Source organism: Aspergillus bombycis, assembly GCF_001792695.1.
Source record: "Aspergillus bombycis strain NRRL26010 chromosome Unknown contig00113, whole genome shotgun sequence".
Classification (NCBI taxonomy): Eukaryota; Fungi; Ascomycota; class Eurotiomycetes; order Eurotiales; family Aspergillaceae; genus Aspergillus; species Aspergillus bombycis.
Genome location: NW_019170115.1, coordinates 38,130 through 51,392, shown reverse-complemented (window position 1 = coordinate 51,392; position 13,263 = coordinate 38,130). Strand labels below are relative to the sequence as shown.

General features: G+C 46.5%; 4 protein-coding genes across 4 annotated transcripts; 3 read left to right on the top strand and 1 right to left on the bottom strand.

Moving 5' to 3' along the window:
- Nucleotides 1–428: 428 nt before the first annotated feature.
- ABOM_010050 (THUMP domain-containing protein) lies at nucleotides 429–1,653 on the top strand (the record flags this gene model as incomplete). Its single annotated transcript, XM_022537178.1, has 4 exons — nucleotides 429–467; nucleotides 824–1,255; nucleotides 1,317–1,457; nucleotides 1,531–1,653. The coding sequence occupies 4 exons, from the start codon at nucleotides 429–431 to the stop codon at nucleotides 1,651–1,653; spliced, it is 735 nt and encodes a 244-aa protein (XP_022385112.1).
- Nucleotides 1,654–4,015: 2,362 nt separating this feature from the next.
- Nucleotides 4,016–5,070, top strand: ABOM_010049 (phosphotransferase family protein; the record flags this gene model as incomplete). The annotated part of the gene is made up of 2 exons (XM_022537177.1): nucleotides 4,016–4,872; nucleotides 4,947–5,070. 2 exons carry the CDS (start codon nucleotides 4,016–4,018, stop codon nucleotides 5,068–5,070), a joined length of 981 nt encoding a protein of 326 aa, XP_022385104.1.
- Nucleotides 5,071–6,192: 1,122 nt separating this feature from the next.
- ABOM_010048 (putative SNARE-dependent exocytosis protein (Sro7)) lies at nucleotides 6,193–9,554 on the top strand (the record flags this gene model as incomplete). The annotated part of the gene is made up of 7 exons (XM_022537176.1): nucleotides 6,193–6,279; nucleotides 6,332–6,671; nucleotides 6,729–8,309; nucleotides 8,372–8,927; nucleotides 8,983–9,104; nucleotides 9,187–9,474; nucleotides 9,529–9,554. The coding sequence occupies 7 exons, from the start codon at nucleotides 6,193–6,195 to the stop codon at nucleotides 9,552–9,554; spliced, it is 3,000 nt and encodes a 999-aa protein (XP_022385103.1).
- A 2,189-nt stretch (nucleotides 9,555–11,743) lies between these two features.
- On the bottom strand, nucleotides 11,744–12,771 carry asf1 (nucleosome assembly factor ASF1; the record flags this gene model as incomplete). Its single annotated transcript, XM_022537175.1, has 4 exons — nucleotides 11,744–12,143; nucleotides 12,207–12,515; nucleotides 12,571–12,610; nucleotides 12,663–12,771. The coding sequence occupies 4 exons, from the start codon at nucleotides 12,769–12,771 to the stop codon at nucleotides 11,744–11,746; spliced, it is 858 nt and encodes a 285-aa protein (XP_022385100.1).
- Between the last annotated feature and the right edge of the window lie 492 nt (nucleotides 12,772–13,263).

Sequence of the window (13,263 nt, the reverse complement as noted above, 5' to 3'; positions counted from 1 at the left end):
AATGGAGAATGGGCCGATGGTTGGAAGATAGTCTATATCGGGATCTACCTGATAACTGTTTGGAAGGTATATCCGTGGTTCTCCATGCCGACGAACCCGAGGCTCCGAGTCGCTGGCGTGACAGTCAGCCCACCCCACCCGATACGGATGGGATGATGCCTAGGTACTCTTCCACTAAACCGAATGTGGACGTCTCGACACCCCCGCGGCGTTGCCGCAATGCCAATGATAATCAAGAATTTCCAGGGAAGACCACACAGCGGCATCAGACACTAGCATTATTGATATGTTGATCTGGCCAAACTCGTGCAAACATACAGCAACCTTAACTTTTTTTTAGAAATAATCCCTGCGAGGAAAAGAACGGCACCAGTACCTAAATTTGACTCGGACTACATCCGTGAATGGCGGGAACAGGAAAAAGGACCATGCCGGACAACTCATCTCAGTCCTCTAAAAGAAGAAAGGTTGGCCTACTTTTGCTTTGCCTCTCGGCGAGCTTGATCCAATGATCTTCCGAATTTTCCCTTCTTCTCTTCGTTACATACATTGCTCCAGTAGTCAGGAGATCTAATGTGTGCTACAGGGAGGCAGTAATTGGCATAAGCACCAAAATGGCAACGGTGGCATTGAAAGTGGGGATTGGGGAGTTTTTGTAAGTTGTGAAATAGGAAAGGAAGGGAAATGTATCTCAGAGGTGCTTGATCTCTTCTCTCAGGTTAGTACGATTCTACGGGAGAAACTTTGACCAGAAAGATGCGGTGCTCTGCGGCAATTTTTCGGACTCTTCAACTGTGCAGCTGACATATGCCCTGTGCACCAGAGCATCGAAACGCCAGACGCTGGGGGTCAAGGTGGTGACTCCGGCTCGGAGGACGAAGATGATATTGAAGCCCAAATCAGAAAGGAAGTCGAAGGTCTGAAGCCTAGTTCGGCTAAACCTCGTCAGTTTCAGGCCATCAGGCTAGACATTCCGTGTGGTTCGTCGATGCTTTTAGCGCTATCCAAAGATTATGCAACTAGGACTAAAACTGATCCAGTATCGTTTATACGATTCGATAAGTCGATTGATCCCGAGAAACTAGTCCATCAGATCTGCGTGGATGCGCATGCCAACCCAAGCAGGAAGAGAAGCAGATACATCCAACGGATGACGCCTGTCAAATCTATCCGAAAGACCCTCAGCGTTGATTTAGAGGCTTTTGCGGGTGAGATTCTAAAACCTCACTTTCACTCCGGTGGGGGTCCCAAAAAGGTATGTCATAGCACCTTGAGCTTTATATTTCCAGACATGCCCTTAGTGTTCACAAATGCAGTTCGCTATCCGGCCTGCGATAAGGAGAAACCAAAAGTTCGACAGAGACAGTCTCATCAAAACAGTAGCCAGTGTTGTGGGACCTGAGCATTCTGTTGATCTTGAGAATTATGATCTTATTATCCTTGTTGATATTATCCAGGTATATTTTTCACCTAACACTGCTCTCATGCTCTTTAAATACGTTTTCCCACATGGCTGACCCCTGTTTCCAGAACGTGATCGGCATGAGTGTTGCCGGAAGTGATTACGAGAAGCTGAAAAGATACAATCTGGCCGAGCTCTACAAACCAGCACCAAGCGCGCAGGAAGTTGAGCCCAAACAGTCAACTGATTGAATCCTGGTTTGAATCGACTTTCGTAGCATATAATACATTTGATCTGAGCGGTGAAAATAGTGAATATCAACCTTGGATATTTAAGAAATACTACCTAATGGATTATTACAGTATCGCCCAAAAACAAGAAGAAGAGGAAGGAGAAGAAGAAGAAGAAAAGACAAAAAGGGAAAGAAAGAACAAAGGCCTGTGGGAAAGTAACGAACAAGTCCGGTACCAGGATGACTTCCAAGCTCCACTGTGCTTCGTAGAATCAAGTATATACCATGACCCGGTGAACACCTACTAGGACTGGCAGTAAGCATTTAGTCATACCGAATTTGTTATTTCCCTCGTATTTGAGGAGAACAAAATCTTGGAAGAACCTTAATGAGGACCACGCCAGCGGAGATATTTCCAGAACCATGGTAGTAAATTGATAGCATTACTGTCAGTATTTGGTATTAAGACTATGTACTACTAGCTAACCTTCTTTGGAAGGAAAAATTCCGGGTGGCTTTATCCGGTAGGTAAAATTTATGGTACTTAGTTACTAGGAGAGATATGCTACTATATATATTTTTGTTCAGAGAATGCGTGTTATTTACTTATTGAATACTAGGAGTGTAAGATTGACATCAAGATACATATCTCCCACTCAAAAGCTGAGAACAGTAGCCAAGACCTCTTTGAGTAAGATGAGGTTCAGATAGGATGTGGCTGAGGTTAGCATGGAAGGCGTTGCGGCGGGCGCTTCAATGTAAGATCTGATTAGTGCAGCTCAGACAGAATAGGAAGGCGCCATAAAAGCGATTCATATCGTTCTACTTACGGCAAGGTCGGACGATATCCAATGTGCTACCTGTACTTAGCATGGACCTGTTAGTTCTGGAAACAAACTGGTGCTTTATGTACCTACATACATTATTGTAAGCGAAAGTCAAGACTTTATAGTACCCACGTACCCACCACCAACAGAGATGCCCGCAGTTTTTGAGGAAATGATTGCACCACGGAAAGGCCTTCTTTTTCTTTTTCTTTTTTTCCTTTCTCTCTCTCCTTTGCCCAAAATAGCAGTTACACTCGAGTCCATGTGATTCATTGGGTCTGGTTGTCATGGATGGAGAGGCCCACTTACTTCCAAGTGGGAACAACTCGAATACTCTCGATTCCAAATCTCCAAACCTTAGCCCAAAGGTACCATTGTTTGACCATTCGACGGCCTTTCACACGTGCTTGGGACACGTGTTTGCCTCGCCAAAAGGGTGATGGATCAACCTGGCCCGGGGTACTTGAAATTGTATGTACAGACCAGGTTTGTACTTGTTACGAACTGAGTATTACTCATTTCATGCTCCTACCCCAACATTAGCAGCTCGCCATAATTCCTCGTCATGATGCCATTCCTAATCACGCGTGAAGACCACAGGTCATGACAGTGTTTCCAGAATCCATCAGATGTTTCGAGTCTGTTTCGGTTGAGAGTAGGAGTTCTTCGTTAATATGGTCCAATTAGCGGTCTACTCCATAAACTAAGTTTTTTTTTTTTATATATCGAATAATGTTGAGTGATTCGGGGAACCAAGAGTCCCAAAAACCAGAACAAAACAGGTATAGAAAACGTAAGAGACATTTTGGGAAATTAATTTGTGAAACTGCAAGTGCACAGATATATTTTCAAGGCGCACAAGTACTAAGACGAGTCCACTACAGGGGATCAAAACTCCTTAGGTGGACGGGACGCTTTGTTGTCTTCGGCAAGGCAGACCTCTGATTGGGTCAACTGCATCGCACCTTTCTAAGAGCGGGAGCCTTAGGCGAAAGCCCCAGTTCTTAATGTCACTCACTCGATTGACCTCATCAGTGCCCGCATATCTCCGTGCAATCCAGTCGGCTCATTCCTCCGTCTAACCAGTCAGGGGGCACGTTCGCTTGACTGGCGACCCCATTACTACAATGTCATTGAATCCAATTTTGTGGTTTGCTTTGGCGATTCGGGAGAGAACCAGTGGGTGATTTGCCGGTGGTAGAATGGTCTGGTAAATTGAGACGATAGCGTCTCATACAGCCGAACTGCAGAATACATAGGCGAACGAAGCAGGAGTCCTTGATGTGGATCCTCGTTTAGACGATCCAATTTAACACTTCTGATAGCATCTTAGCCTTGGCTTCGTTACGCTGTAGGGTGGTATTCCAGGATTGATGTCTGAACCATGTTTTTTCTTAACCCTCCACGTTCCCTCCTCCCTCATATGTTGCTTTCTATCTTCTATAAAGCTTGGTCATAAGCGGGTTCGCCCTGGCTAATATATAACATTCCATAATGAGCAAACTAGTATTTATCTTTGCCGACAACCTATCCCTCAAGCCAGAACAATAAATCATGTGTCCTTCCTTTACTGACCATTACTCTCGCGGGTTCGAAGTATCTGAGAAGCTGTGTACAATTATCCAGCGGATCTTCACTTCTGCTGTCCATGTCAGCAACATTTCCCCCCTTGACGGGCACCTCCATCCCCTTTGTCTCATATCACTATCCAATGGAAACCATGTACTTTTGAAATGTTCGCCGGCGCCGATGACACCGTTACTACGGCGAGAGCAATTCATACTTGATACAGAAGCCCGTGCACTCGACTTACTCGAGCAGAGCAGAATTCCCGGCATTCCGCAAATATTCCATTACAACTCTCGAGGTAATTTACGTGATTCCGCCTTTTTGATGCGGCATTATGTGACCGGAGCTACACTACATGAGATGGAACCCTGGCTTACTCCTCAGAATCGGAAAGATATTGACCGGCGACTGGGATTCTTAGCCCAAAAGATTGGACAACATGTGTCTGGTTCCTTTGGGACCCTGGAGCAGGTAGCCAGCGGCGCTGGAAGGCGATCATGGCGAGAGGCCTTTGTCATCCTGTTTGAAAGCGTTCTCCGTGACTCAGAGGACGTCTTTGTCAACCTTCCTTATGCTGAGATAAGGCACCAGCTTAGTCGGCTATCACCAGCGCTTGAGGAAATCACTTTGCCGCGATTAGTAGTCGTTGACTTTGGTCACCCTACGCAAGTACTAGTCGATCCCGAATCCAAACAGTTATCTGGCATTGTGGACTTGGGAAAAACGCTATGGGGTGACATCTACATGGGTGAAATATTTGAAGAACCATCGTCTTCGATGTTGGACGGCTTTGGACGATCGCTGATGGTAGGAAGCGAGATGGAAAAAATACGGCAGCTTTTGTATGTGAATCTGTCCTACAAGGAGTTTGGGATATGTAGCACTGACGTTCCTTCTTTGTCGCCACTTTTAACAGATATGCTTGCTATCGGTCGGTTGAAAGAGTCACCGTGCAATACTATCGGAATCGAGATATGATTGCGGAAAATGATGCAAGGAGGCGGTTGACGATGATATTGAACAAGATGGCTGCTATCTGAGGGATGAACCCGGTTCTCAGACCTACAAATGGGGGACTCATTTCAGGGGGTTGCACAATACCGGCGTTTAGGTGTTCTTTGATACAAGCCCATAGATTTCATTTCGAGCGGGACTCGGAACTACTAGTATCTAAAGGTAGGTAACGGGAATGGGAATCTAGACCTGATAAAGCTAAATCTGGGCGTAAGCAGAAGGACAGGACCGCCTCAACTAGAAGTAAATATTCGGTCGATTGTTGCTGCCTAGCAGATCTGGCGATTACTGTCTGTAATACAAATGCTTGGCTCGGACTTGATTACAGTCCAGGTTTGCTAGGTGATTTGCGAAAGAAATTGCTTCAGTTGGATAATAAATATTGGTGCTGTCTTTTGTCAATATCTTAAGCTATCTATCTATCGACGCGTTAATACTAACGCTGATAAATAAGTACAACAAGTAAAAGTATTTCCTTTGTTCTAGAGAAGATAGACCAATAGTAGTATAGTTTCTCAGAGATACCCTCTACTTGACTTGGACCTGATACTACTGTAGCAACCATAAGCCCCTCCTAGATGATGAATCCGAAGCTAGTATATGCCGAAGTGAAAATCAAGTATTAAGTGATTAAGTCTCAGTGGATCTTAAAGACAAGGAAATCTAAATCCAAAACTTGTTTAGTAGAAAATCCCAATTATCCTATATCTTCCCTGTTTTAGATCTGCTCATATATCGGTGGATAAGTATTACACGATAGGTTTCCTACTGCTAATACTAATAAATGACGGTTTACGATCTGATCTGCACCCCACCTTTTCATTTCTTTTCCTTTTGTTTTGATATCCCCCCCCCCCCCCCCATCTTCTTCTTTTCTTCTTGTCAGTTGGTATGTATGTACTGCTAGTACTAGCTGTACTTGTTCGTTGATTTTCAGGAGGTCGTAATTTATAGGGCAGAAAAGAAACCTAATTAAAGGGCGGGGCTGATCGGCTGCCCTGCAACAGTGTCCGCGCCATGACGCTTCAAAGCTCATATGTGGGGTCTCCGCTCCGTACCCCTTCAACACCGCGAAACACAGCTCATCCTTCTCTTTCCTCCCCTCCACACTCTTCTTACCTCTCAGTAGAGCTTCACATTTGCAGGAAATGGCGCATTTCCTGAGAGGAAAGCAAGCTGGCATCCAAAAGGACCTGTCCGACGGCTTGTCGCCGGACTTGTTCGCCCTCGATGATGTATGTCTTGGCACCCAAGGCAACATTTTTCCGGTTGCTCACCTGTTCGCAGTTTGCTCGATATGGCATAAATTCTCAGATCAGCGCTATTGCCTACGATCCTATTCAATCTCTTATTGCCGTTGGTACCAGTGATACTCAGTTTGGCAGCGGTCAGATCTATGTTTTCGGCCAGCGTCGGGTATCCGTTGTCTTTTCACTGCCCCGGAAGGCGTCGGCCAAGTTCCTACAATTTTGTGCCGACAAACTTGTCAGCGTTGATTCGAAAAGTGAAATTTGTGTTTTCTCCCTCGAGACACGACAGACGCTCTTCTCTTATGCCCCGCCTAATCATGTCAGCGCATTGTTGACGGATCCTAGCCTCGACTATGCCTTCATTGGCCTGCAGAATGGTACCCGGGCAATCCCTCCGCAACGGTTACTGATGACGCGCTAACTGGTTTCCGTAGGTGATGTCATTGCATACGATCTCGATCGTGAATCTTTAACGCCTTTTAAAGTGCCCAATCTCTGGGCCCAACGTAATCCGCGAGCACGCTTTTGCCCTGTCATCGCACTCTCCTTTTCGCCTCGCGATATTGGAAAGATCCTAGTGGGGTATCCCGAAGGAGCTGTGACATTCTCGTTCAAGCAGAACATAGCACAGAAGTACTTCGAGTATGAAGTTCCCCCGGGTGCATTGGGTGGGAATTGCGATGTCCCATCCCAGGAGCCGCGCAGGCCACGGCTTACCAGGGCTATCTGGCACCCTAACGGGATTTTCGTATTGACAGTGCATGATGACAATAGTTTGGTGCTATGGGACTCTAAAGATGGCCGCAAGATAGCGGCTAGATCAATTACAACCCCCAATATTGACCAGCCAGGTGCTAGCTCTGAGAGACCACTGCCATCAGGGAGCGCTGTTGGGCTCAGGGACCCCATTACTCATATTGCGTGGTGTGTTAAGGGAAACGGGGATGATAGTGGACTTTTAATAGCTGGTGGTAAACCGAAAGCTGAGGTCAACAAAGGACTTACTTTCATCGACCTGGGGCCAACTCCAAATTATCAAACATCCTCTTGGTCCATAATATCGAACTATTTCGAGTCTCCAAAACAAATAGCAAATCTCCCAACACCTCCAGGCGCAGAAGTCGTGGATTTCTGCCTTATTCCCCGCACCTCGCCCTACTATGCTGGTGGGCATGATCCGATTGCCTTGATCGCCGTGCTTTCTTCGGGAGAGCTGATAACTTTAAGCTTCCCAAGCGGCCATCCGATTACCCCCACCAATATGGTCCACCCTTCTCTTTCGTTTGTTCATCCCTTCGTGAACAAGATGACTCTTACGCCAGTCGATCGTTCAGCTTGGCTTGGTCTCAGGGAACGGAGGTCGCAAGGACCAAAATTCCTACTAGGTGGTGCGGAAGGGAAAAAGGTCCTCAAACGCTTTGAAGATCGTAATGTGATTACAACCGCTCATGCCGATGGCACCATTCGTCTCTGGGATGTCGGCCATGATGATGAGGTCGAGAATGGGGATGTCATCCAGGTGGATTTGGCTCGTGCCGTTGGTCGTGTCAGTAATGTGGAAGTCACCGAAATGGCTCTAAGCGGATCAACGGGTGAGCTGTCGGTTGGCCTCAGGAGTGGCGAGGTTGTGATATTCCGTTGGGGCAATAATGGAAATTTTGGCCACGAAGAGCCCGCCGGCGCTAACGAAGGACCGGGGAAGTTGACTAAGATCGCTCACAGGGCTGATCCTGGGTTGAAGCAGGGACTTCTTCCCCTTACCATTTTGGATATGCAACAAGGATCAGTCACTGCGCTGAAACATAGTCAAGTTGGGTTTGTCGCTGCCGGCTTCGAAGGTGGCAGTTTGGCGATCGTCGACTTGCGCGGACCGGTAGTGATTCATACAGCGCGATTGTCCGAACTAACAAAGCCTAGCAAGCGGAGTAGTTTCTTGAGACACCGATCGTCTGATGACGCCCCACCAGAATGGCCAACGAGCATTGAATTTGGTGTATTGACTTTGGAGGGAGAAGGTAGGAAGAGACAGCGAGGTCTTGAGGTATGCAAAATTATGCTAATCCTTGGTTTTCTGCAGATTATTCGAGCATTTGCTGCTTTGTAGGCACCAACCGAGGAAATCTTGCAACCTTTAAGATCCTTCCAACGGAAAATGGAGGCTATATGGCTTCGTTTGCTGGAGCAACTTTGCTGGATGATAAGGTCATAAGCATCATTCCTATTGATGCTGAGAGTGGCGATCTTGCCTTAGCTACTCCGAACGCTGTTGGAGGTTTAAGAAATGGAGTTCGGGTACACGGTGTCGTCATTGCTGTAACCGTGTCTGGCTGCAGGATTTTCAAGCCTGCAACTTCTAAGGGCGCACATAAATCGTGGGAAGATTATCTGTGCGATTCTGCTGCAGTTGTCAAAGTTGAGGGTCGAGGTTACAGTCTTGTTGGGCTTTTTGGTGATGGCAACGTGCGGGCTTTCTCCATCCCAGGCCTCAAAGAGATGGGCTGCAAGGAAATAAATTACATGGCTGATATGAAACGCCTTTCGGAGTCCACGGTTTGCTTTAATGGAACAGTTCTTACTTGGACCGGGCCTTCCGAAGTGGGATTGTTTAACGTTTGGGGAGCTGGAAATGGGCTGTATGTGCACCTTCTCACTGGCCTGAGGTCAATAATTCGCTAATGAAGATTGCAGGCGACATTCCGAAGACCAGCTCTATAACGTACAGGCAGCCACCCCCCCACGCCCGACGATTACCAACGTGCAATGGATCTCCGGCACCCAATATATTTCTCCTGCTGACATGGACATTCTTAGTTCGTATACCCGTTCCCACTTCTCTAGGTTTCTCTGCTACATTTGACTAAGGAGTATTTACTGACGGTGGTGTTCGTATAGTTGGAGGCCCTGATCGCCCGCCTTCGAAAAAGATGCAAGAGCAGATGAAGCTCGAAGATCAAGAGCGCCGAAGACTTGCAAGGGAGGGACGAACCATGTCCAATCTGTCCCAGGAACAAGGCAGCCAAGAAGGGTATTGGTCGTATATGCAGCGCCAGGTGCAAGAGCGCACTGAAAAGCTGAATTTTGCCGGTGACCAGATGGAACGACTGGAAGAAAACAGCAGTAACTGGGCCCGGGACGTCAACAAGTACGTTCAAAACCAGAAGAAGAAGGCGGTGCTGGGTGGTAAGTCCGTGTTGGTTTCTTCTTCTAACCATACTTCGCTAACTAAAACAACAGTGCTAGGGTCAAAGTTTGGACTCTAAAATGCTTGTGACTGGTAGACGACTCCTTTATAAAATGTGGGCAAGTATGCCGTTTGATTGTCTTAGATTGTGTCTATGCAGTATAGCTACTATTTACATACCCCACGTTAGGTATTGGCGTTGGTGTTATTTCTTTCTCGTCTTCGTTGGTTGAGTTATCTCTATACTGTCTACTTTCAGAAACTGCGTGCGTAAGTATAGATAGTCATTCTATTTCTAGTTCTTAAGGCCTTCCGAAACAATCAGGCCCTTTATTTCTTGAAAATAACAAGTCAACCCTGCTTAAGATGAATCTATATAGCGCCGGTAACCTCTGTAATAGCAACGACTATGCTCTGGATGTGTGTAGAGTACACAATGCTACCTCGGTGCACCCCAGCAACAGAACCCTAGCCGTGAAACTCTGATAGTGATTACAGTAATATTAATAGGCCCTGGAACTACTACCGTAAAGAATCATTCACAGGCTATTTAGATCCCGATGCACTGTTCTTAACTTTTCATGCCAGCCTAAGAATAGTCTTTCTTCTCTCATTTATGCTAAAATGCACAAAGAAAGCCTCCATTTAACTATGATGAGCTACTTCACCTCAGACGGAGAATAGAATACCAAAGACTAGGGCGCGTACTTCAACCAAGGCTAGGTGGGATTCAGTGGCTTAGAATAAATACTAGCTCTTATGCTGTCACACAGAATACTTGGTGAAGAAATCGAGCCATAAAGGTGAATAAAATCTATCTAGTCAAGAGAAAGAGAACGATTTGGAAGGTAAAGAGATAGAAGGGAAGGAAAGAACCCTCCCTCCTCTCGCCCTTCTACCGAGGCCGGTAGCGCAACTGTGTATAGTACTCGATATCATTTATGGAGATTGCTTCAATATATGCAGTCCAAATGTAAGAATGTGACATGGTTCCTCTTCTGCCTTAACCATATAAGCCCTCATTCATGCTAAGGTCAGTCTTCTCATATAATAAACTTAAGATACCTGTGTGAAGTCTTTGTACAAAATTTTACTGAAACAGATGTATCAAAACGATTTGGTTATATATTCATGTGACCATACCATGCCTAGGATTGCTCTCATATCTTTTCGATGTAGATTACTCCAGAGGTTGCACCGCTGGCTATCGTTTACTAGTGTTCAGATATATTTTACTTCCTAGCTATTTTGCTTCAGGTGCATAGACCTCCAAGGATACACCTCGCGATGCTCTGAGACTAACAAACTCGATATGTTTGACTTCAGACTACTATATCTACTAGGCATCTGCTATTTCATGCCCGACTGTCATAACTTCTTGGTTAAGCGCCTGGGCTTTCCCATACAGGAGCACATGTAAGGGTTATACATGATCACATGATCACACGGGGATAAACAAGGCACGACACAGGATTTGAGGGTTTTTGTTTTTGTGGCTAGTATGCCTGTCTATCTTTTCTATGCTTATATTGCAAGGGAGCAATACGGACCCCGCTAGGCTGAGATCGCCCTCATGTGTATTATCAAGGTTCAATACTTCGAACGGCGAGTCGATCTCTCTTTTACGGGGATAACTTAAGGCCCTTTATCCAGAGTGTTCACGTGAACGCAGGCTGACCGACTTCAAAGTGACTATACAATTGCTTGTGCGTGACTAGCGGTGTCCCAAGTACCCGGATGTCGAGGAGTCGCGCACTGCTGTGTGAGCGTTGGACGGACCGTCTGTTGCGGCCTCAACCAAAGCAGGAAAAGGGGAATAGCGATAAATAGAACGGCCAATGCTGGTCGGGTTCACACCGTATCCATCGAGACGATAGATCCTGATTTTGGGGCGCCATGAGTGCTTATCTCCCAGCCACCTTGCATGTATCCGCTAGGGATGAACTGGCAAAAATGCCGGGAGTTTAGTTGCTAGGTGGATAGTGATCCTGTTACCCCGGCTACATACCCTTGCTTGTTCCTTACGTTCATAGTGAGGAGTAAAAAAGTGAAGATAGTTTGGAAACCTAGCAACTATTCATTCGTTAGATTATGTTGGTTCTATATCATAAACTAGATGCAGCGATTTTGTAAAACGATAGTAGGGCTGGTAGGGTTGTCATCATAACGTCGCAACTGAATCGTAAAATCATGTAAAACAAACTTGTTAGAATAAATGTCAGGAAGTAATAGGGGCGATGTCAATGCGTATTTCAAGAGATGTTCAACCTAGTGAACCATAACCTCTGGCTGGTGAGAATGTTGATTTGTAGAATCAGCCTTGGGACCATCATCTTTCTGTTCAGAGTCGTCACCCATCTCAACATCCTCATCGCCATCGCCGGCCTCTTCTTCGTCGAGATCCTCCTCATCATCGTCGCTTTCATCCTCGATATCTTCACTCTCAGCATCGGAGATGTCTTCTTCCTCCTCTTCCTTGATGGCGGGCTCGGCGCCCTCCATCTCATGATCTTCACCCTTCACATCCCTCTCTGCATCCGCAAGTTCTCTTACTAGGGCGGCTTCAAGCTCCGCCTCTTCAGCACCATAGGCACCACTGTCATCTTCCAGAATATCAGCTTCTGGCTGATCTGGGGGATATTCGGCTGGTGCAGATTCTTCCGAGTCCCTGATAAAAACAAGTGAGCATTAGCCACATTAATACTCGCATGATGATCATCAAACACTGTACCATTTGATTGCGAATCTAGTCACTCTTGGCTTCTCCGCAAGGATGTTTCGGCGGATCCGCTCAATGATTGGCTTTGCAGGAGGCTCTGCGCTGAGATCCTCCGAGTCGTATTCATTGTTCACATAGTAACCAACACGGACGAATTCTCTACCATCATAGCTACAGGTGAGGAGAATCACGGTGACGCCAAGGATTTCAGATGTAGGAATCCGCTTAAGGTCCGGTGCTTCGGCTTCAAAAATGAACTTGTTCACGCCAACGGGGATGGGACCGACGAAAAGAGAGTCAAGTTCTTGGTCATATTCGGACCTATTCAAGTTAGTTAAATATGTCTGTCGAAAGCGACGTTTCGAGCTTCGCTTACGATGTCGCCGAACCGACGTAAGTGAGCTTCCATTCCAAGTCTAGCATCTGGTTAGCCAAGTATCGCTGTGGGAGCGATATTCTATATAGTACCTTTTTGCAGCTGTTCAAGACATTCGAAAGTAATTTCGAATTGATAGGGAGCAAGGAAAGGGGCGGGGTTGTTCTGGATCTTAACCCCAAGGAGAGAAACAACGGACATGGCGGTAAACGGCTGTCTTTAATTGTAGGGCAAGGTTGGATGGAAATTTTGCGAAGGAGGGGAGAGGTGGTCAATAAGACGGTAGAAGACACTTGGAAAATAATGTCGAAGTCAAACGAAGAGGGAGGGAGGAAGGACGGAGAAACTGGAGACTTCAATCGAGGGGAGGGACACAGCGAGCAAGTACTAATTAAACCAGTTCGACCCTAAAGAAGGATCGACGACGCGCCGCGTCTGTTGGGCGCAATCTCGCGCCCACCGCCTCCATCACGTGAGACGATTCTGCGTGACAGCTGCAGCTTCAGCCACAGCTTGTGAGACGGCATCATCTATCACTGGCATTCCATTGACCTACTGAATCTTATTTTACCCCGGATTCTGTTTGAGGCGGATACCTCCCAAGAGTGATTGGGCGCCTTCCGGCTTCTCCTCTCACAGACTAGGGGTCTTCATATTCATTGTACGTTGCTTGGGTAGCAGAAAAATCGGATC